This window comes from Pocillopora verrucosa, chromosome 7, assembly GCF_036669915.1.
Source record: "Pocillopora verrucosa isolate sample1 chromosome 7, ASM3666991v2, whole genome shotgun sequence".
NCBI classification, from domain to species: Eukaryota; Metazoa; Cnidaria; class Anthozoa; order Scleractinia; family Pocilloporidae; genus Pocillopora; species Pocillopora verrucosa.
The window spans coordinates 2070862-2093916 of record NC_089318.1 but is presented as its reverse complement, the minus strand read 5'-3'; the positions used below and the strand labels follow the sequence as shown (position 1 = coordinate 2093916).

The following is a 23055-nucleotide window of genomic DNA, read 5'->3' as shown; positions in this document are numbered from 1 at the left end:
AAAGGGACCAGAATAGAAACAACCTCAAGCGACAGGCGATATTTTTGCGTGTTCAGGCGAGTCCCACGCTCCTTTTACGCTCTTCCCTCTCCTAACTATCACTTGCGCAGTTTGTGGTTATTTAGAGCAGGTTGTAACCTTATCACAAGAAAGAGGTGTGACGTGTAATGGGATAAAAAAAAAACCGTCGTGTGACACTAATGAGTTATAATTTGCATTTAAAAACCGAAACTGAATGACGCATCGAAAGCACGCCTCTATTATAACTGCAAATCCAAGCTGAAGAGCAAAGGAAAGAGCAAAGGCAACCCAAGATGAAGGCTGTAGTTTTCCTTCTTGTCTCTCTGCTTGCAGTAGTTTCCTGCAAAAAAATCAGCTACCAGAAGTGCCCATCTACTAAAGAGCTGGGTGAAATCGTCTCCATTGATGTAATGCCGTGCGAGGAAGAACCGTGCGTTCTGAAGAAAGGAAGTAATGAAACAGTCACCATCACCTTCATCCCGCACGAAGTTGTCACCGGCGCTAAGATTTACGCATACGCTATCAAGGGACCGATACATGTGCGCCTTCCGGTGCCGAATCCCAATGCGTGTCAAGACCACGGATTATCTTGTCCATTGAAGAGCGGTGTACAAGTGGAGTTTGTTTTGGTCGAATTCGTCTCACCCTCTGTCCCCAGCGGTGACGTGAAACTAGAAGCGCAAATCAAAGATCAAGATGGCAAGTCTCTGATCTGTGGGATTGTTAAGTTGCATATTCAGTGAACTTTAATTCAGTATACTGTTACATTGTATATCTCTTAGACTAATTAGTCCTGGTTGGTCAGTGTGAGATATTTGGTTTTTTTGCATCCTTTTGCCAGATTAAATGAGGAACAACTTAATTCGGGTTAAATTGTTATTTTAAAACATTTCGTCACATTACGGTTCGATACGATTGCTTGACACATCACAAGAGTGAAAGTGGATAGCAAGTCCAATAATTAATTGAAGGCATTGAACCCGGAGTAACTCGACAGACAAAAGGCGAATTAACTCGTATTCTTTTTCCTCCATCTTTCGGGCTGCCTTTTTCGCTCTCCTAATTGCCAAGCCATTTTCACCATAGCCACTTCTTCGGTGGAGTGATTGAGCAAAAGTCCCAAATATTTACTTTCGAAACTAGAAGCGCAAACCAAAAATCAAGATGGCAAGTCTCTGATCTGTGGGATGAACTTTATTTCAGTATACTGTTTATTTGTATGTCTCTTAGGCTAATTAGTTTTGGCTGGTCAGTGTGAGATATTTGGTTTTTCGCATCCTTTTGCCAGATTAAATGAGGAACAACTTAATTCGGGTTAAATTGTTATGTTAAAACACTTCGTCACATTACGGTTCGATACGATTGCTTGGCACATCATAAGAGTGAAAGTGGGTAGCATGCAACCTTCCCGATCTGAAATTTAACGGCTTTTTCGAAATGGAACAGAGAAAGTGATGTGATCCCAACGAAAAAGGTTACAAACAATTGTTGAAACGCACTTAAGCAGGCATAAGCTATTCAGCGCCATGCCCCCCCGCCTCCCTTGACCAACGACCAAATATTCTTTTTTCACTGGAGGCATTGAGCCCGGAGTAACTCGACAGACAGAAGGCGAATTAACTCGTATTCTTTTTCCTCCATCTTTCGGGCTGCCTTTTTCGCTCTCCTGGTTGCCAAGAAAAACTTTCGAAGCCATTTCACCATAGCCGCTTCTTCGGTAGAGTGAATGAGGAAACGTCCCACATATTTACCACGAAAGTGAGGTTTTACTTTAGTTCTACACATACAAAACTGAGTTCATACATAGTAACAGAAAAGTAGGCGACAAGGAATGACGCACAATTCATCGCCAAGGCAGCGCTGTCGCTTTAAGTCTCTAGATACAAAACATTTTCGCATGGGGGTCTGATAGCTTACCAAGAATATGTTTTTTTTATTGGCGCATGTTATACTTGTTGTTGTTTGTTTCTAACAAACAACAACAAAATACTCGAATAGAGCGGAATTTTTGATCACCCTCAAATCAAATTCTCCAGTTATCATTTTAGAGTTCTGCAAAATTCGTTAATTAGCTTCTTCTTCCATTTGTTCCACTTCATTCACAATCGGCGATCCTGCCTCTTCGTTTATTTCGTTCACATTTCCAGTCCCGTTTTCGTCTTTCTCGCCGCCCTGCTCAGCCGGCTCTTCGTCTTCCTTGTCTTCCTCTGGCGGCTGTGGAATGTTAGCCATGTACTAAAAGATAAACAGGTAAGAAATCTATAACTTCAACACAATATTGGAAGAGCCTAAAGAAATTCGTCTCCCACGCTTATAAATCTTTTCGCACTTGATGCTGCTAGCTCCTGGCTGCAAGTGCTGAGTGCTTTCCCGTGCTCAGAATCGGTTCCACGACCCCCATGCTTTGCTCTAGTAACATTATATTAGGCTGATTGCCCCGCTAGCTTACGTTGCAATTCACAAAGATGGGGCTTTGGCAGTGTCCACTGTCCACTTTTCAATTCCACAAGCATCGGTTGACGGGAAAATTAAAGAAAATGGATCGGCATCTCTGATAAAACATAAGATATGATAACAAACTAACCTCTCTCTGTGCTCTTAATGATTCCACATACTGACTGTAGAAGTCATATACGAAACGATGCATCTGAGGCATGTCCTCGACAATAAACGGTCGCTCAGCTGGAGGAACTCCACGCTTAATTTAATGAGGGAAAAAAGGTGTAAAATAGCGAGTGCATTTCGCGAATAACAGGTGAAAGACGCAAAATAAATTGAGAAAAACCACCATCAAAATTAACTTTTTTGATTGATTGTTTAAAACCTTCAACTGTGGACCAAATTTTGTTGGAAAAGTCACGAACCCTAAAATTGTGATGTAACGCCTTTGTGACAATCACATGTCCCCTTTTCAATATTAGATAACAGGCATACGTTCAATTCCTGAAAGTGTTCCTCCTTACAAGGATGGGAAGGAGCAAAATATGCCCAGACCAAAATGCTCCATGCATTGCGACATAATTTGGAAATCTGTCAGTCAACTTACCGGTCTGGACGGGGGATATCTTTCACTAGGTGCTAAGGAGAGCTTCAGCGGTCGGCTGGTCAACTATGGAGAAGAGAACAATGTAGATGTCATCTTACCTTTCAACGTTTTACCAATGGACGATAGCCTCATGAATAGTCACGTAAACGCCAAATTATGACCAAATTTGGGTTAGGCATAACGCAAAACGGCGTGACGCTTTATTCGCGCGTAACGCTACTCTGAAAAGACTTAACGCAAGCGTTGCCAACGAACTAGTTGTCCCTTGTATACTCAGAATATGAGAAGTTCTACTCACCTGAGAGAAGGCAGGTCTGAGCTCAAAGCAGTTCTGGAAGAGGCTGACACGTGCGAGGACATAAAGACCTAACCTGGCACGTGACATAGCCACTACAAGACGGCGCACATCCCGGATGTGACCCACAGTCTTGGTGCGGACGAGAGACAAGATGATGTAGTCGTTCTGTTGCCCCTGGTAACGATCCACAGTAGTGACCTGCACAATTAATAAAAGAGAGGACAAAAGAGTTAATGGAAATAAAATTACTACTTTCATTCAAATTGTGTCTTCCTTTTTTTTTTACTTTTAATTTGAATGGGGATTTCTCGCCAAAATTTTTCCCGCTAACGAAATCGTTTTAAGGTCCATTGTTAACACACTGAGCTTAGATATGTTTCAGTCACACGGCATCAATAGAATATTCTCCCGCGCTCAGACTCATTGACAAGTTTTTCTCGCCATTGGCACATATCTCATGACTACTACGTTTTGCACCACTCACATCTCTCCAGCGTCTAGCACAATGTATATTTCCCACGATCGGTAGCGCTGAGCACCAGTTACATGTTTTCCCGCCCTTTGCGCCAAGAACAAGCTCTCCCGCACTTGAAAAATTCTAATCATTCCCGCTTCAAGCACCACTTTTATTTACCGCCCTAAGTGACTCTTAGCGTCAGTAACGTGTTTTCCCGCAACCATCTTGTTGTTTTGTTATCCCTCATTACTAACTGCTAGGTTGCTGCCGAGGATTTAGTTGCATACTTTGGCATATAATATGATTGTGTGAAATCCTGCATGAGGCTAGTTCACAACCTTATTGAAGGTACACACCAAAACAGACATGTGCTATTCAAAGGCAGAACTGACTCAGACCTCAGCCAAGACAGTACCAGTTACAATCACAGCTTAAACATAACCCTACCCTTCTTCCACTTTACCTTGCTCGGTTGTCCAATCAGAGGGTTGTTTGCACATCTTTGCTTAATAACGTCACGGATAAGATGCTTCTGTCCGTTGTATGTTGTTAAAATGGCGATCTTGTCAGCGGGGTACCCAATGAGGCGCATGTACATAAAGATGGCCACAGCGTATTCGGCCTCACCTAGATTCTAAAGTGGTCAAGAAAGTGAAAGCTATTATCAAAGCAATTGGTTCCCGCCGTGGTGGGTGACAGGGTTACCGTTACATTTTCATTTACACTTGCGTGACTCCCACAGTTACAAGTAAAATGATTCGTGAATTGAACATTAAAGGAAAAACTTGGAGAAAAACGCTGGCCACCGGAAACAAACATTAGAACCACTCCGTTATCCCCAAAGGAGGAGGATATCAGATCTTCGCCATGAAGCCCAGTAAAATTCAAAGTACTTACCTGATAAAAGTAAGGGTTGGGTTCTGATTCGCCAACGCCGTTGAAATCCTGAACATCGATCAGCTGAAAATCAAAGAAAAATCCAGGATTCTCCACACAGTACTCAGGCCACGTATGGACATGAGGAAGATCACCAAGTTTGTTGTACCTCCAGTTGTACAGGCTACATAGGCTGAAAGAAAGTCATGTTAAAAAGGTTAAGTCTTTCGAGCTTTACCGCCCATTTCTCTGAGGTTTTATCGAATTTTCAAAGCATGACACCGTTAAGAATTTTACTTATTCTGGAGAAACCAAACCTCGTTACTATAAAATTTGCGTGACCCCCCCCCCGCCCCAAAAGGCTCTGTGATATTCCTACGACCAACCTCCCCCCCCCCCCCTTCAATTGACGGTCAATTTTCTACGGTCCGTCCGTCCGTCCGTCCGTCCTTTAAACTCCGTTGGCGGTGACTAATTCCCCCTCCGGTTCCCGAAAAACCATATGATCTCCCAAAACTTTTCCACTCCCTCCCCCCCGGAGATAAACATTGACTGGTCCCTGGGTTTGATGATAAAATCAGGCGAGGTTTGAATAATTCATACCTGGATCGTGCACGACCTTGAGCATCGAGTTCAACTGTGGGAACACAAAGTCTGACAAATCTCGTGAAAAGAGATTGCTCCATGTTGGAAAACTTCTGAAAAGCCATGTTCTTTATAACAGGAGGAAGCTGATAATTTAAAAAAAATGTAAATATACATATATATAAATGAATAACTAAATAAATACAAAAGAAGAAAAAAGGGAAATATAAAACAATCCTTTATTGCTCCCTATATAAGTCCCAGCGACAATAGTCCATTTTACGTTGAGTGCTTGGTTGCCAAGCCTTTGAACAGGAATGAGGCTAAGGTTGACCTTGTTATGATACAAACCTCGCCGCTTATCAAATTTAAATTACTTTGTTATCACGCTAACTAGATACTGGTCTCTACCACGAGGTCACCTTCAGCCTCACTCCAAATCAAAGGCTTGGCAACTAAGTGCACAACTGCAAAATGGCCTATTTGACCCGTTGCGTATGCTCAATTATTGCCCGCTGAGCTGACGAATACCACGCAAAAACTGGCGTACAACAAAGATACCTGATGATGATCTCCGATGAGAATGACCCTTTTCATTCGATTGTATCCATCTTCTGGATTCTATTCATCATGTGAAAGAAAATACGAAAGGTGAGTTAGATATTTATTACCGTAACTGTTGCTATTTGCTGGTTAATCACGGGTCTCAATGGGAAACTGCACGATTACAACAGATCGTCTCTGGAAAAGACAGTGCATGAATTCCTAGGAGTAACAAGTACTTTTCAGTCCTGTTACCGGAAGAACCCATGTCATGGTTTCTGCATCTTTTCTATCGTATTAATTAAAACCAATATTTTGTAGTTTTCTTCAAACTGTGAATAGTTTAGCACAACAAAAAATTACTTCAAATGTTTTCTTGTCAAGTGTTGGCCTCACTAGTTTCGTATCGAACTCAGTACTTAGCATTTGTGATACAGAGCAAGTTTCCCACCTGAAGCAGTAGTGGAATAAACGTCTCAATCTCTAGGATCTGTGCGGACTCCTCCATGAGAACATTGTCGTACTAAAATTCAACAAGAGCAGAATGAAGAAAGGATTCATTTAAACTCAACCGTTTAGCGACGGTTAAGCAAACTTCTAAAACCAAATGAATTCTCATCAGATTCAAACCCGCTAAGACCTTCCAAAACACAGCATTAATTACATTCTTTGTAGAAATAAATTACTCTTCAAAGAGTCCTCAACTGTGAGCCTTATGCTACGGCAACTTGGTAAAATTCTCCTCACCTTAAATCCAAGCTCCACTAGGTCTCTCCTCTTGAGTGCGGCATGGGTACAAGTCATGGCTATGATCTTAGCTTCTTTCACTAGGAGGTAGTTTGTTCGATCGCGACCTGTCAGATAAAATCCGTCAAAAAACGCAAAATTTAAAAGCGAACAACATATGACGTACTCACACAAAAAGGAAGAAAAAGAGTGAAATCTTCTTACCGCTTCTGAGAAGCTCAAATGCTCTAAATTCCTGTAAAAATAAATTCGTCAAAGTATGTTTTCTGCGATAAAATACAACTATTCGCATTCAGTTTCCTAAGTATGCCTAGACGTTTTCTATCCCACAATGGCAAGCGAACTGTGTGAGGGATACATCAGCAAAAGCAAAGATTTTATAGGAATTAGAAAAGAACTAATGTTCTGGGATAAATCAACAAAAGGAAAACAAACAATGAACCAAACAACAAAAAAAATCACAAAACCATAAGTTCATGGGAAAAGAGACGGGGGGAAACCAACGGTGGAAATGGGAGAAGGCCGAACGGGGCAATTTCAACACAATACTAAAAGAAGCTGGTAGATTGTCCCTAGATAAGAATGTTTCCTAAGAAAGATCAAATATGTATCACCCGAAAAAGTACGCAATTACAGAGAAACTGCTACGACAAGGCTACGTTTCAAAGACATGGCAATGTCGCTCCATTCTAATGAAAAAAATTGTAGTGCGAAAAAATAAATGTATCTAACCTCTAACTGCTGAAATATCTTCTTAATATATCGATAGCAGCCCTGAATGAAACAAAATCAAATCAAACAGTAATTGACACCAGAAGATTGCACATGAAGTAGACTACACCAGCATGTAACACTATGTTTCTGAATATTTCCTTCCTCATTTGGAAAATTTTGTATCTCTTGTCTGTTCCCTGCGTTCAATAAGGGAAAGACGTGCAAAACCTCTTGGTTTCAATCGTTTTCCTTGGCGCGCCGTCAGTTGTTTTCTTCCGTACAGCTGTTAACCAATAGCTCTTTAAAGCAGACGAACTTGCGAGTTTAGTTATTATAATCTCAGCTCATAAGTTGCAATTATGAGCTGAGATTATAAGGCAAATAAGAGTCTTGTTTAAATCTTTTTTTATATTTCTTTCTTTGTATCCAGTCTCTCAAATCAGCAAAACAATAGCTTTACTCGAGTCGTGAAGAAAACAAATTTACCTCTGCAATTTCCATGTCTTCTTCATATGAACTCATCTTGAAAATAGGCTACAGAACAACAACATCTCGAATAAAATCATTTGAAAATTAAAACTAAGTGATAAGAGTGACTTAGCGCTATTCAAAAGAACTAACTGATATATCAAACCCTTATAAAAATCTTACCAATAATAGTAATAATCATAGTAATAATATTAATCCATTAATGAAGGAAACAAAAGTTACCTGTGGTGCATTCTCAAAGAATTTCGTGAAAGGGAAGAACTCAGATATCGCCGCAGTTTCTCCTCTCTGAAAAGATAGAGCGCGAAAACAAGCGAATTAAACATCGCCTGCCGTTCCTTATTAATGTTCAAGCCCCTTTAAATCGTTCCCATACTACACCATAACGAGGTAAAACTGTTACGAGGCTAGCTTACGGTTGAGAAGATTTAAGATTTAAGTGAAACAACAAAAAATAAAATATAATGAACCTAGAGGGTCCATTACTGCTGAAGCTATTTCAAGTTTTCATTATGAGATGTGACAAGGCGTTTAAATACTTCTCCAAATAATAATAATAATAATAATAATAATAATAATAATAATAATAATAATAATAATAAAAAGAACACAAAAAAGGACCCAGCCAAGGCTGAAATCCCGGACCTCACCACTTAACCACCCCGCCTGCAAAAACATAGTTTGTAATTGTTACGCTTGTAACAAATATTCAAGCGTCAATGTAAAACGGGTAGCTGGTTACTTACTCTTGCCTTCAGCTTCGCCATGTACTCCTCCCAACGTGAGACGACCTGCAAACAAAACGAACCAACAGTTAAATTCCATCAGGCCAGAATAGCGCTTTATCAAGAAAAAAAAACAGGAAAAGGAAGAGTGGATGAAATACCTGATACAAGTAAAAATATCCCGCAGTTTCGCATGTGTAAGAAACATCGCCATGAACACCCAGACTCTCCTGGAAAAAAAAGGAAACGAAATCTAAATTTGCCCCGTTGTTTTGTTATTTTGCAACAAGTATTCAGATTGGCCGAGGCAACAGTTATGATTTTGTTTGTTTGGTTTGTTTATTTTCTTACGTTCCAATTTTTGACTTTTGTACTCAGACAATACTAAGTTGACAAGAAATGAAAATGAGACATTGAAGGTTTTTTTTTCCAGTGAGACAATCCTTAAGACAATTCTATTGATAAGTGCTTACCTGTAACCTTTGCACTTCCTTAAGGAGCTCCAGTCTGCTGGCTAAAACAAAATTTACACGACCATACCTAGAGGCATAAGTGAATTGTACATTAGGAATAATACTCTTTGTAACCAGGCTCTGTGACGTCACGGGGCCGACGTTAGACATTTCTGGTTTACTTTCAGTAGACAAAAATAACTCACCGAGATGTTGGGCAGTTCACGGTTTTTTGTTAGTAGTTGCGCACGAGTTACATAAGAATCTAATCAACGGCCAAGCTTGCAAAGAGCAGAGGAAACTACGATCGCTCGATTGAAATGGGGAGACATTTGTCTATCAAGACCCAATCTCGAAGCAGTTGAGTCACACACCTGCTGAAGTCCTTCTCAGTTTCTAGGGCTTCTTCCCCGTGACCGAGACGAAGCAAGTGACGCTCTTCAATGTCCAAAGCCATGATCTTCTCAAAAAGTTGATTCAACGCCTGTGGTAAAGGAGTTAGAGTAATAGCTGAGAGTTAGAGCTGCCAAATGAAAATTGTACTAATCGAGTTTATTCAGTCCCCTATAACAGTTCAGCAGGTCCGAATGCTTCTTTTCCTTTATATCATCAACTTGTATCAGTTAGACGAACTTACCTGGTTAGAATGGGTCACAAGCAGTGTTCGCTGTTCTGGAAAATTGTGATAAAGGTTGGAGATAATCTGCACAGCGACATCTGTCTTGCCTGTGCCTGGCGGTCCCACAACCTGCGACAATCCACAAAATAAACAACATAAAGTGTAGTCCAACAGAAATGTGTTCCTGTGCAACAGCCATTTTATGGCAAATGTCTGTTCCAAAATAAGAATAAAAAAAGCAAAAAAAACAAAAGAAAAAAGATTTGCAAGATTGCCAACTCGCATATTTGAAAGGTGCTATCCCGACAACCGTTGCCTGAAGCAATCAGTAGTACTTCTATTCCTTTTGGATGGGATGCTAGTCCATTCCATTCCAGCTCTTCCCCTTTCCCTCTCCTTTCCTTCCCTTTCCCACCCCCTCTCTCTTGATAAATGGCACTTCTCTCTGACGCTTCACTGGTACCCAACAATTTTATCCTGGGGGTAAAGAGGCACTTGGAACACAATCGTCTTGCCTTAGAACACAAAACAATGACCGTGGCAGGGACTAAACAGCGGAACTTTCGACGCAAATACAAACTTTTCGGCCTCCGTGTCCCTCACTGCAGAACAAATCGTAAAATTATAGGAACTACATCAGAAAGAAACAAATATGATTTACCATTGTTAACCCGGGCTGCATGCCCGCTCTGATGGCCTCTACTTGGGTTGGAGTGAACGGAACAGCATTCCTGTCAAAAAAGGGTAAACCATTGAATTATTATTTCTCTATCTTAAACAAGTACAGTGAAAAGAAGACAGGAAAGAAAAATGGAAAATAACCATCTCCATTCCGACGTCTCCTTAAAAACAAAAATAGAAACAAACAAAACCAAACTTCGTGCTCACGCAACGCATAATTTTTACTCCAAGTTTAAGACGGGTCGGAATTACCACAGCAATTGAAACAATAAGAAACAAAAGGTGTTTACTTTTTTGGCTGATTAAACGGATATGGTCCTCGGTTGGGAACCACAAATGGCTCCACCAACAACTCCTGCTTGACTTCTTTAGGGTCTTCTTCATCGTGTTTCCGTTTCTTACTGGAAGACGCTGTCTCAGGAAAAGTTATCCTACCGGCAGAAAAAAAAAAGAGGTTAGAAGTTACTATCATAATACTTTTCGGTAAGTTAAATTTTTTAAAGTTACACTGGAATGAGCAGGAATTTTTGGGGAAAATGCATTATACCTTTTTAAAATTCTTTGAAGCAAGAACACAGAGAAACTAAACAAGGCAGCCTACTTAAAAAGGCGAATTTTTGGGCGACCATTCGTGTCAAACTTTAACAGTTCAAGACGCTACTTAAGCGCAAACATATGAACTAGAAATGTAAAATGAGGACAGACGAAGGGTCTTACTTGAAAGGTGGGACACGTTCTGCAGGATCCTCAGTAGAACACTGAAAATAAAGTAACGCAAGAATGTTTTGTTTAGTTTTTACAATGAAGCGTTGCGCAGAATGGCAGAAAAGACTATCACAGTTCAAACAGCACAGACGTACCTTGACTGTATATTGGGGAAAGCAAGATTTCAGGTGCTCAAAGTCAAGAAATGTGTCGTTGAAATTCAGTTGTCGGATCTGGTTTGGCATTCTGTGTGAAACAAGTATTAAAAAGAAAGTTATTTGATCTGCCAAATTGATCTGCCTTCCTCGTGTCATCTTCTGAACCAATTGAAAAACGACCCTCATCGTGACTCAGTCGTACGCGTTTTTTCCCGCGCTTTCTCAATGATGAGGTTACGTATATTTTCATTGTGTTTCCATTGGCTCGTTAAATTTTCTCCCTCTCTTATGATTGGCCGCTATTACCTGGCTTAAAATGGTTTTTCTGCGCTCAATTCAACACTGAAGAGTTATTGGCATTGCTCGTAGAAACCAAACACTAAGTTCAAAAGCGCGAGAGGAACACAGGCAGTAAAATGACTTCATGTGATATTAATGTACCTGCTGTAATGAGCTGCACCAGGATCGTCATATCCCAGGAAAATATCGTGGAGCCAGTCTGGTACAATACATTCTGTGTTCATTAAATCACGGATGGTCTCCAAAACAGCCTGCAGGAAATGACGTTCAAGAATGTATTTGTTGGTAAAGATGTGGCAAAGCACACGAAAATACACGTAAGTCAATCTCATCAAACCTTTCAACGGAACAGTTCACGTAGGTCACAAACAAAATAAAAAACAAAAAAGATTTGACCTTCAGCATTCCATTAACTTAATTTTTTTTAAATGAGGCATTTCTCGAGGAATGGTAAACGTCAAAGGGCACCGGAAGTACAGTAGTTAAGAGTTGGGCTAAGTTTGAAATTGAAATTCACCTTCGTTAAAGTACATATACTCTCTTTCACAGAAACTAACAATGTGTCCTCCTAAATTTCAAACCAAATTTTCGACAAAACTATCATGGAAAACGCATATGTTCAAGACTCAAACTTCGAGTCAATACGAATTCATGGCTTAGACTACGTCATGAAAATAAATGGAATGATCAATTGTCAGAGCAGGAGAAACGATGGAGGCGAATTTCCAACATGTAACGCCAGGGAAAACGGTGAAAACCACTATGGAACTTAAAATATTTATCAACATCTACCTTAAAGTTGTTTTCTTTAGGTTTCCGTCTCAAAAGAATGTTAAAAGTTTCATATACATCCTGAAATAACACAAAGTGGTAAAAAGAAAGAAACTCAGAATGATAAGTATCAAACAGTTACATTACATTCTCAACCTATCAAAATTACTTTTGTTACATGACGCTATCGACATTGCTGATCCTATCAGCATGTAGGATGCATGTCTTATATAACTTCGTGATGTGCCCAGCTCACCAGTCTTTGTGGCTAAGTGGTTGAGCATTGGAGCGCTGAATCTGAAGGTCTGCGATTCGATTCTTTATGGGGACTCAGAATTTTTCCTTGTCCCACGCTCGCGACAAGACGAAAAACATCTTTCTCTATTTCTTTACCGAGCTCTTACCATCTTTCTCATTCTCTTAACTGCTACTGTCTTAAGATTGTTTCAAAGCGGAGGGCCTTACGACTGAATGTCTTGACACCAAGGCCAAAGCAATCACAAGAGCCAATTAGGAAAAAATGAACATCAAAAGGACCTAAAAGAAATTTGCCCTGTACACTAAAACGCGCGCAAATTGCTATTTTGTATGCTGCTTAATCGTTTGAGAAGCGCAAGTTTTCTAAAGAAACCACAAAGATTGAGGCGTAAACCCAACAAAATCCCGGAATACTTGAGACAATCAATTGAAAATTGCTCTCATCATATGGCGAACCAATTACTAGACAAAAACGGCAGAATCTAGAGACGAAAGACATGAGTTTTCCTCCTGAGAGACCAAAGGATTGTTACCTCAGCGCCATGGACAGTCTCCGCCATATCCTGTTGGTATTGGTTCGTGTCCAACCACAAGCGAAATGTTCTGTCTTCTCCTTTAAATTCAGGCTTTGGTTCAGGACCTAAGGGAAAAACCAGTCAGATAATGAATAAACAGTTTGTGGTGTTTGTGTGCCGTGTAATTTCTTACAAACACATTTTCCGCGCTCGCCGATTTTCCCCTTGTTATTTATGCGCGAAAATGCCACACGCAGCAGTAACAACTTGGCCGCCTAACACATATCAAGGAAAATAACAGTCCTCGCATTAAAATACCTTACCTTCTTCGATTACTTTTCCTTGTTCATCTAACATCCCTTCAATTTCGGCTCCACGTACATAATCAACTCCGAACTGAAAGGCACAAACGATACTCTAAATGTTAGACGGATTTTCTCTGGTAATCTGCGCCACTGAGAATGTAAAATCACACATTTTGTTCCCTTAGTTTTTAACTAGAAATTGTTGCAAGTTATAATTTCTCAAGATGATAAGTAGTGACATATTGCGACACACGCACAAAGAAGTACCTAGGTTTGGTAAAGTGCGACACAGAGTGTAGAATGCTTACAAAATTACCTGCTCTCTGAATGGTTTCGAACGATCATACTTCACTGGGCCGGGATGGGTTGGACGCACAGTCACCAAAAACACCACGTCATGTTTCCTCAACGCTGAAATAAAATTACAATGGAAAACAAATGCTTAAAATACAGATCTAAGTCGCTAGTAAGCAAGCACTTTGGGCGACGTGATGTTGAGGTGGTTATTAAGCTGGATTTTCGTTCGAACCTTAACCTGGTCATTGGCAAGACACTTTACCCTTACAGTGTCACTCTCCAACCTGCAGGAGTATTAATGGATACCGGCGAACTTGCCGACTTGTCGTCGGGCTACCGACCAAGGACTGTTATAGAACGTGGGACAACTAAGAGCATCTAGCCTCCTCATCGCCTGATGCTAAGAACACTAGGAAAGGTTCCGATAGTATTAACCACTAATCAACCTGAAAAAACCCAACACGATCACAACACGTTGTCTACTTTAGACTTAGCGGAAAGGAGTCAAAAGGCACTCGCACGAAAAACAGCGAATTGTGGGTAGATTTCCCAATAACTACCGCTTTCGCGCCCTAAATTTTTATTCCCCTGCAACACGATGATAAAACAATAAAACTTTATTAAAGTCATGTACCTTCCCATTCTCCTTTCACAATGTCCCTCATGTTCAAGTTAATGGTCACATCGGCTCTAACCTGAGACGGGCGAGTCTCGCCGATATTTGGTTTAGATACCTGTGGAATAATAACACAAAATACACATACAATTTAACTGGATGTATAATTTTAGTCAGAAAATTCAATGTTCATCCTACTAACCTCAATTACGCTGAAATTGATTATTTTCTGCAAAGAAAAAAAAATGCAAAACTTGTAAATTTAAGCATTTTCCTGAGAATATCTACTTTATTTCAAGAATATTTGTTCGTTGCTTACTGTGCCCATTCTTGCCCAGCCAGCAAACTCTGTCTGTTCCATTTCGTTTTGCCTAAAAAGTAAACGAATGAATAATATTAAAAAAAAATAGGACTTTTCTAACTTTCTGCAACACAACAGCTGCACGATTAAACCGGAAGTGAGCGGCACATGAAACGTGAAACGTAAACACAGCTCTAACCCTGCTCCGATTCAGCATGTATCTCTATGGTTGACTGACACACTATCATGCCGTCTAATTCTGCAGTCACAACGTCCTCACAAAAAAGTCCTTTATCCACAAGACAACACTTGTATCTTCTTTATTCAGAAGTTGTGACTCGAAAAGCTTACATCCAAATTTCAACATACCAGGGTTTCATTCTAGCAATTACATCCTCCATGTCCTGACGGATCTCATCTTCGATAAAACAATATATGATTAATTAGCACAAAATCAATATACGAAAACACAAAATTCATGAACATCACATAGTGCTTCATCTGAGGTAACAAAAACCACCCCTTCCCCACACCCAAAAGAGGTAAACTTTAAAAATTCCAAGGAAAATCAATAGAATGAAAAATATTAATATTGAAAAAAATATAAAACATTTCAAAGCAATGAAAAGTAATTGGAGTGAAAAAAGTGTCAAATATTCTATGAATTTTCATTGTATAATGGCCAGTCCCCTTTAGAACCAAGATCAGTGAGAAAGATATCTTTTAGAGCCGCAAACTTCTGTCAATTACTGTGCCTCAGTTAGCTGAAAAAAATTAGCTATTCAATGGTTATTAGCTTTTTGGACTCATCATAACATAATAACATTCCAGAATGGTTTTGATATGACTTTTCCATTAAATGATCAAAACAGTGTACATGTAAACAATATCAAAAAAAAAAATTCATTACATGTAGATTCCAGCCTGAAGAGGTTGAGATTACGCAGCAGATAATCATGGAGGGTCAAAAACTGCAAGTTTAACTTTGGAAGAGCAAGAGTGTCTGTCAAAGAAAAAGTATTTAAAGTTTTTAGAAAAAATATTGACAATTTCATCATAATTTCAAACTCAGCCACTGCAATCTCTACAGATCTCCCAATCAATTACCTTCTGATGAATAATATTCTGTTGGAACAATATTTTCATCCCACAAAATCTGTTAAAAAAAAAAAAAAAAAAAGAAGATTATTTCTTAACCCTTTACACCCTGACATCAGTTTGCATATTCTCCATACTGTTCTCTAGGCATTTATGATGGAACTAACAAAGAGAATTTATTAAACAATCAAGCGCTTATTTTAAGATGGTGATCATTTCCTTTATTCTCATGACCTTAGTGTGTGTTCCAGGGGTGATACAGTGAGGAGAAATGAAATACAGGTCATTCTCAGGGATAAGTACTGCAAACTGGTTTTACTAAATAAATAAACAGTACGCCATTTACCTGTTCTGTAGGGTAAAGAGGCATTTCATTTATGGCATCAATTTGAGAAAGGCGTCGCTCGTGTCTAGAAACCTTTGAAATGTGCAGAGAAGTTAAGTGTGTTATTGAAGCAGTCAGTATCAAAAGAAACAAAACCCATCTCATCAATTTCCATCTTAAATTTTAAAGTAGCTGTGACTAGGGAAGAGAAATCTTTAGTTAGCTATTACTGAGCTGTAGAGAAGTCTTTGTTTCCCCAGTTTGCCCAGGAGAGGTGTGGGCTCATCTCATGAACAGCCGCCAGTGATCTGGCCCATCCGCTGGCCATGTACTACCAAATTTTTAATTATGTGATATGTTGTATGATATTTAATGTTAAAGGTTCCTAAGCAACAAAAAATAAAATGCAGTATTTTTTATTACAAGGCAATCTTACCAACATCTCTAGAAGAAACTCTCTGTTACTCTCCACTCCCACATCATCTGGGGAAGGCAACAGCTTCAAATATGCTGCTACCTCATGTAGTGTTTTATTTCTAAGAAAAAAACAACAAAAAAATACAAGGACAGGATTTTTGTTAATGGTATAGTCTTCATAACATACTTGTGGCTTTCCAAATGGAATTTTAAGGTAACTGGGAATAAACCAAACACACAAAGAACTTACGACAAAGATCCAAAATGTTGCAGAAGAGCTTCCCTTGTATCAATGCTGGCAATGTTACTCATTGCAAAATCATGAAGCTCTGGAAAATACTTGAACACTGCTCGCTATAAATGGAAAAAAAGGTGAAACATAATTTCACCAATCATGTCCTAGGAGGTCTGATCTATGCCTAGATTAACCCAGAAATTGAGAAAACAATAATATGTACCTGTAATGAAGCCATTTTGTTGTAATGAATGTCAACCATCTCATGATCTGTCAGAGCCATACCTATGGAAAAGGCATCAAAATGAAATATCTGTAAAAACTTAACTAAAAGAGAAGGCATAAAAGTTGCTTTGCAGGTAAGCATTCATAATCTTAGATACAGCCTATACACATTACAAATTTTCATTAAATGTTTGTGAAACATTTACTACACAGTAAAGTAAATTACCATGGAACATTATCATTAATAACAATTTTTTTTGTCCATTGACATACCTGTAACATCATTTATCTCAAAACCAGTGTAAAACTTCAGCATATCCAACAACTGTTGGGAGAAGAGAAGGTGTTTGTGAAGCATTGCAGATCAGAGAATTTTATGGTTATAACAAATTATAATTATCTGCCTCAATTTTAATGGTTTAAGCTATTTTGTCATAATTCTGCCACACAGGAAATATTTCTTTGCTCTTCTACACAATTCTTCCTCTGCTACATTTTTCTATGAAACACTGAGAAAAAGTTAACAGGATTAATCAAGGAAAGAGCATTCTAGCTCTACTCTTAAAAGCCTTTAGCATTCCCTTACTTGTTTGAATAATCTTCCCTCTGACTCTCTTCTTACAAGACCAGAAAGGTGGCACTTAACCTGAAATATAATCAAGTGCACAGGTTTTAATGTTACCATAAATGACAAGATTACACAGTTAATTACAAATTTGAATCATGATGTACAAAATTTATTATGTTTCAGGTATGCATGTGCATGGTATTCAGGTGAATTGATGTCTATGTGTGTTGCTAATTCTGAATGTATGGTATTTTTCTTTGGGGATTATGAAAAAATTCCAGAATAAGGAGAAATAAAAATCAAACTACACTGTCTGGCTATCTGTCATGGTTTAAAAGTATACCTGGCCTCACTTGTTATTTTTTGAATCAGGAAATAAATACTTAACTGGGTTTAATAATTTTCAACACAAGAAAAATTATCTAAAAATATACACTGGCATGGAAAAGCATGTTGTAATTAATCTTACCACTAAATGGTGATCATCCACTAATGTATTGAAAAATCTCCTAGTTGGTAACAATGCCTATTGAAACAAATTGTTGAGATCAATCAAGATTAGTAGGTTTTGGTCATTCTAAAAGTTTCATACCTGTCCAACACCACTGTTAGAGAAGGAACAACAGTTTACATGTAACTATTGCTAAATACAAGACATCAGCTGTGAAACTCAGAAATCCTCAAAAAGCAGACTGAAATGTTTCCAAAATGTGAATTTTTGAAACACAATAACTGTAAGTTGAACAAAAATTATAATGCTATTAATTATTTCCTACCTCTAAGTCAACCAAGAGTTCAAGGAACCTTTCACAATAGTGAACCTTATCCATATCCACAGAGCCTGGAATAATGGAAAAAAAATCCTTAATTTGCTTTTTAATCAGTACACAGAACATGCTCTGATTTCACAAAGCAAAGACAGTGATAAGCAAGAATTGGTTAGAAATGTGCATGTCATCTGAGTAGCTAGCTCTAAAACCATTCTCCTATGGATGGATGTACCTGATGGTTGCAGTCCCTTTGGCCCCCCTACAACTCCCCTCTCCCTGAAACCCTCCTGCCCTGTTACATTCCCCCTCCCCCCCCACCCACACACCTTTCTCTGTATCTCTGTAAAAACATGCAAGAAAAATTTGAGCTGAAGCTGCCTAAAATAGCTGGCAACTGATTAAAATCAGTGACAGTCTAAAGAAAAGGACTTGAAGGTGTTTTTGTACAAACATGATTTACTACTAGCAACATTGGTTAATGATGAGTTCTTTAAATTTTATTTTTTGTTTATACGAAGATGAGATCAGCCTATAATAACTTACCTAACTCTGGAATTGATTGTAAGATTTTCACAAACTTCTGAACAAGGTTTGATAAATATTTTCTTTCTTTCTCTTGTCTAAAAGAATAATAATAAAAAAGATAATAACAAGCACAATTAACACTGTAATCCTGAGCCCAAAAGTGAAAAATGTTATGTACATGTATTTCTAACAATAAACATCTTAAATTGTGAATGAGTATAATTGGTTTGGTAGAGAAATTGTGCTCTAAAGTTAGGCATACTTATTGAAATTTGAACCACAAAATCTATTCTTGTCTCAATGTGCTTTTCTCAAAGCTTAGAGATTTGACAATTAAATCTATCTAGAGAGGGTATCCCCTTTTTTTCATCGCATCCAAGTACTTGCACATTTACTGCAACAACAAAAAAAAAACTCAACAAAAGCAGGACTGCAAAAGTTCAGGTCTTTCTGCACGCAGTTCACATAAACATTGTCCTGAATCTTGTGCTCTGTCTGTCGTTAAACTAATAACTAACAGTGACATATTCAAGGAACGAGATCCATATTTGTAGCACTCACTTTTTCTTGGTTTCTTCATCTGCCTGGGCCTCTTTCTTTTTCAGGTGTTCCCAGTATTTCCTATATTTCTTGGGCACATTCTTCAACTCTTGTTCCAGACGTTCCTTTAACAGAAACAAACCCAGCACACATTAACCTTCAACTCTAATGATCAAAACTGAATTCTTATTACTGTTGACAGTACATTTCTCCATTAGATAGTGCTGAGAATTTAGTCTTAAATCCAAACAGCATCCCTTAACTGATGTTTTCCTTATTCTCATTATCTGTTGGCCGAAAATTATTGGCAAAATAGTGAGGAGAAATCATACTCTGATGAGTCCAGGATTCCAAGGATAGATTCATACATAATATATTATTATACATTGAAAGTTTGGTGGTAACCTTCATATAGTACCCTGTGCAGGATTCCAATTATTAGATACACTGTCTTGTTGTATCTCAAAATAGTATCATTAAATATATATACCAAATGTTCAATTTTTGTTCTTAAACTCAGAGGTGTATGAATCCTTATTTAAAAGGAACTGGCATTTGGTGAAACTGGTCCCTGAGTTACATTTGCACTCTGTACATCAGTCATCAACTAAGGGTGCAGCCAGCTTGATTTATTCAATAAATGAATTTATATCTTTTAACCACTAGAACTTGCTATTTACCACTCTCAAATTGTCAATGATACCAGACTTCTTGGTACATTAAACCAGAGTAAACAAAACATACCGGAAGAAGAGAAATCCACATGGACAGAGACACCAAGTGCTGCAGTTGTTCTCTGATGAGATCCATTTCCTATAAAACAAAGTTACATGTTTGTGAAAATGTTGAAATCACAACATTTTATCGCTTAAAATTAACTAACTTGAGGCCTGATCATTCCAACACAGTGTAGAAAAGGAATTCATTTCTAACAGTAAAATTAATCAATGTAAGATATCTGTAGGTAAGCTCAAGTCATTGAGAAAGATCTGACATACCAGACTGTTGAAACAATGAATCAAAAACGTCAAGACAATAGACTGCTCCTTAATTGTCACCATCTGGAATTGAATGAAAATTATTGAGTCATTTTCTTTGAACTTTCCATACTGTTCTATATACATTTCCTAAGGAGCTGATGTGAAGAATTTGTTTAACAATCAAGAACTTCTTTGGTTGATGATCAATTCCTTTATTCTCATGACCTTCATGTTTGATTCAGGGATGATTTTGTAATGAGAACTTGGATGCTAGTCACTCTTACAGGTCAAATGGTAATTTTTTGCTATAACTAGACATTGCCTGCATACTGTTTAAATTAAAAAGTTCAAGAATTATCTGTGATGAAATCTTCAGTTTACATTTCTGTACCATTTATTTAAGTTACTGTACTAAATAAATATATTTTTAAGTCTCCTTGATTTTCTAAGAATATTTGACATACATCTTCATCAGCCAAGCTGATTTCCATGATGCGCTGGAAAAATCCATGGAACTCCTCTGGATTTTGTTTGAATGACTACAAATAAGAATAAAAAGTGACTTGTTAGTTATCAAGGATATTTATCAAATATACCTATTATCAAAACATTTTTTATTATACTTCTAAGGTCAAGTAATGTTTTATGACAGACTTTGTACCATAAGCTTAACCTTTACACCCTGACATCAGTAATTGCATATTCTCTGACAGGTCTCCAAAACAAAGCCATCCTGCTTGTGCTTATTTCACAAGAAGCTAGCTAGAAGGATAAACTAAATAATCTCCCCTGGATGAGATGCATTGTTCTATCCATGTCCCCCCTTCCCTTCCTACCAATAAAACCAACACATTTTTCCTTGACAGTTTTGGAGCACCTGTTAAAACTTCTGAATGAAGAGAGGCACAGTGACAGTAACTTTATAGTTAGCATCTTGTTGAAGAGCAAATCACAGCTTCAAGAAATTGAACCTTCCATTCTCCAGTTCAGTGCACTAACCACCAAGCAGCCAGGTTTCCCTCTAGTCAAACATACACATAATGGATATTTGATATTCTTACCTCCCATGGTGGTACGCCTTCCCTAAACTTTTCATTCACCATCACAATGACAGACATGACATACTCAACAGAAGCCTGGAAAAAATCACAGTTAAAATAACTTAAAAATTGAGATTACTCACAGCTACACTGTAAGACAAAACAATGTATCTGAGTATACATGACTCTCAAATTCCACTCCCTCTCAAGATTCACTGTCTGAGCATAAAAAAAAGAAACAACATCAACAATTCTCAAAATTGCCTTTTTTTTTTTGCATGTTTACAAACCTTAGCTGCATTGAAGTTGGGCCACAAATAATTTTCCAAGTATTGGCTGAACTCTAACAGCATAGCACGCTTCACAGAAAACCTATTCAGAACATAGACATAATCATCATATGTTCTTTCAGTTCAATTGTGCTTATTAAAACATTTAATCAGACACACCATATTATTTTTTTTCTTTAAAGGAGAAGCAAAAACTCTGATTGATCAATAAGAGAGTACAAAACAACAAAATTATGTTTAATTGAGAAAGAAAGCAAGGCACCTGCTCCTTCTTGATCTCAATGCTCAATAAGACCAGTACTTACTTGCTGCCTTTAATTTCATCTTTATAAATGTCATCAACGATCTGTACACAAACAAAATAACAAGTCATTATTTCTCCAGTAAAATGAACAGGAGATAGGACACTGTGTTCTCTTTTCCATGCAAAGAACAAAATCATTCTCTTTACAGTTATCTTACCTCCCTTAATACAAAGAAATGTGCACTACATTTTGTATTGTGAAGTGGATTACATGTACTTCTGTTTATTCAATTTTAAAATTTATTAAATTTTCTTTTATCAGAGAGGTAGCTGCCCCCATTAATAGCTTCTTTTAACATGTGCTTATCACAGAAAAAAAACCCTTTCTTCCCTTCTTTATATAGACCTAGTTTGTACCTGTGGATTGAAGGGTTTCTTGCTTTCTCCAGGACCCCAGTACTGACTTGCCAGCTGTAAAACAAACAAACAAAAAAACAAGAAATCACCATAAACTATTCAATGTAGTGCTCTCTCACACGCATACTCTACATAATCAACGACAATTCATTGTATTTTCTCTCTTTTATCAAGCCATACTGGAGTTATGTTGGAATCACGGCATCTTTTCTCTCCTTCATTATCTCCATATAACTCTCAAAAGAAAAAATATTTTAACTATGCGAACTTTGTCAAACAACCAGACATGAATTATGCGTGCAAAGAAATAATTTGCTTGTCCTTTTGTGTCTGGAGAAACAAACTGATGACAATCCGACATGTCCACTGTACGTAGATCTTCACACCAACACAAAGGAACCACGCAGGTACTATTAAATATTTTAAGTGTGCATCTTTCCTAAAAAGAAACTCTTGAAATAAAACTTTTTAACCATCGAAAGAAAGACTCAGCTGAAAAAGAATCAGAAACGTAAACACAGCTGGATGATGCTTACAATTTCAAACTCGTTCCTTCAGAACTGAGTAATCCAAAATCATATTTTACTGTACCTTGGTGATCCGATCTGAAGAAATTTGCTCCACTGTAGGAACTGCATTCCTCCTGCGGCCTGCTGATTTCTTACTCATATTTCGCTTCTTCCAAAAAACTTTAGCACGTGTTGACAAGCTCTTGCAGACGTCCTTCCTACGTAGTCACAAGCGAGATTGCTGTTCCTGACAAGTGTTCGGATTACATTGCAATACAAAGATTTTTTCTAGGACAATCCTTTCTCTTGCAATAAGTTCTTTATCTCTGATAAGGAAAATTTGACAAGTAAATTTTTACACCTCCTACAAGTGTTCGGCCGCCATTTTGAAAA

At 38.1% G+C, this 23055-nt stretch overlaps 1 protein-coding gene and 1 pseudogene across 1 annotated transcript; one reads left to right on the top strand and one right to left on the bottom strand.

The window, feature by feature from the left end:
• The first annotated feature begins 235 nt into the window (after positions 1 to 235).
• On the top strand, positions 236 to 883 carry LOC131782269 (ecdysteroid-regulated 16 kDa protein-like; annotated as a pseudogene).
• An 884-nt stretch (positions 884 to 1767) lies between these two features.
• Positions 1768 to 23047, bottom strand: LOC131782266 (RNA helicase aquarius). The gene is made up of 52 exons (XM_059098999.2): positions 22745 to 23047; positions 22154 to 22207; positions 21798 to 21838; positions 21493 to 21574; positions 21224 to 21298; positions 20627 to 20701; positions 20181 to 20243; positions 19927 to 19995; positions 19204 to 19307; positions 18661 to 18737; positions 18124 to 18188; positions 17817 to 17873; positions 17366 to 17425; positions 17053 to 17104; positions 16778 to 16839; positions 16570 to 16673; positions 16339 to 16438; positions 15924 to 15995; positions 15587 to 15635; positions 15390 to 15482; positions 14849 to 14897; positions 14498 to 14549; positions 14381 to 14407; positions 14197 to 14296; positions 13582 to 13676; positions 13284 to 13356; positions 12979 to 13085; positions 12209 to 12268; positions 11558 to 11667; positions 11114 to 11204; positions 10971 to 11011; positions 10544 to 10684; positions 10234 to 10303; positions 9591 to 9701; positions 9328 to 9437; positions 8975 to 9041; positions 8663 to 8731; positions 8523 to 8567; positions 7999 to 8064; positions 7774 to 7821; positions 7306 to 7347; positions 6778 to 6808; positions 6574 to 6680; positions 6278 to 6349; positions 5845 to 5904; positions 5302 to 5429; positions 4720 to 4891; positions 4286 to 4456; positions 3366 to 3563; positions 3068 to 3130; positions 2606 to 2719; positions 1768 to 2256 (listed from the first exon to the last, which is right to left on the bottom strand). Exons 1-52 carry the CDS (start codon positions 22820 to 22822, stop codon positions 2086 to 2088), a joined length of 4293 nt encoding a protein of 1430 aa, XP_058954982.2. The 5' UTR covers positions 22823 to 23047; the 3' UTR covers positions 1768 to 2085.
• Positions 23048 to 23055: the final 8 nt, after the last annotated feature.

What these genes read in the sequence shown, in the direction of transcription:
- LOC131782266 (XM_059098999.2), bottom strand. Translation starts at nt 22,822, where the DNA reads ATGAGTAAGAAATCAGCAGGCCGCAGGAGGAATGCAGTTCCTACAGTG. An exon ending in GAACGTGTCCCACCTTTCAA is followed by an intron (nt 10,685 to 10,970) that starts GTAAGACCCTTC and finishes TTCTGCCGGTAG; the next exon opens with GATAACTTTTCCTGAGACAG. An exon ending in TGATTGGACAACCGAGCAAG is followed by an intron (nt 3,564 to 4,285) that starts GTAAAGTGGAAG and finishes TTAATTGTGCAG; the next exon opens with GTCACTACTGTGGATCGTTA.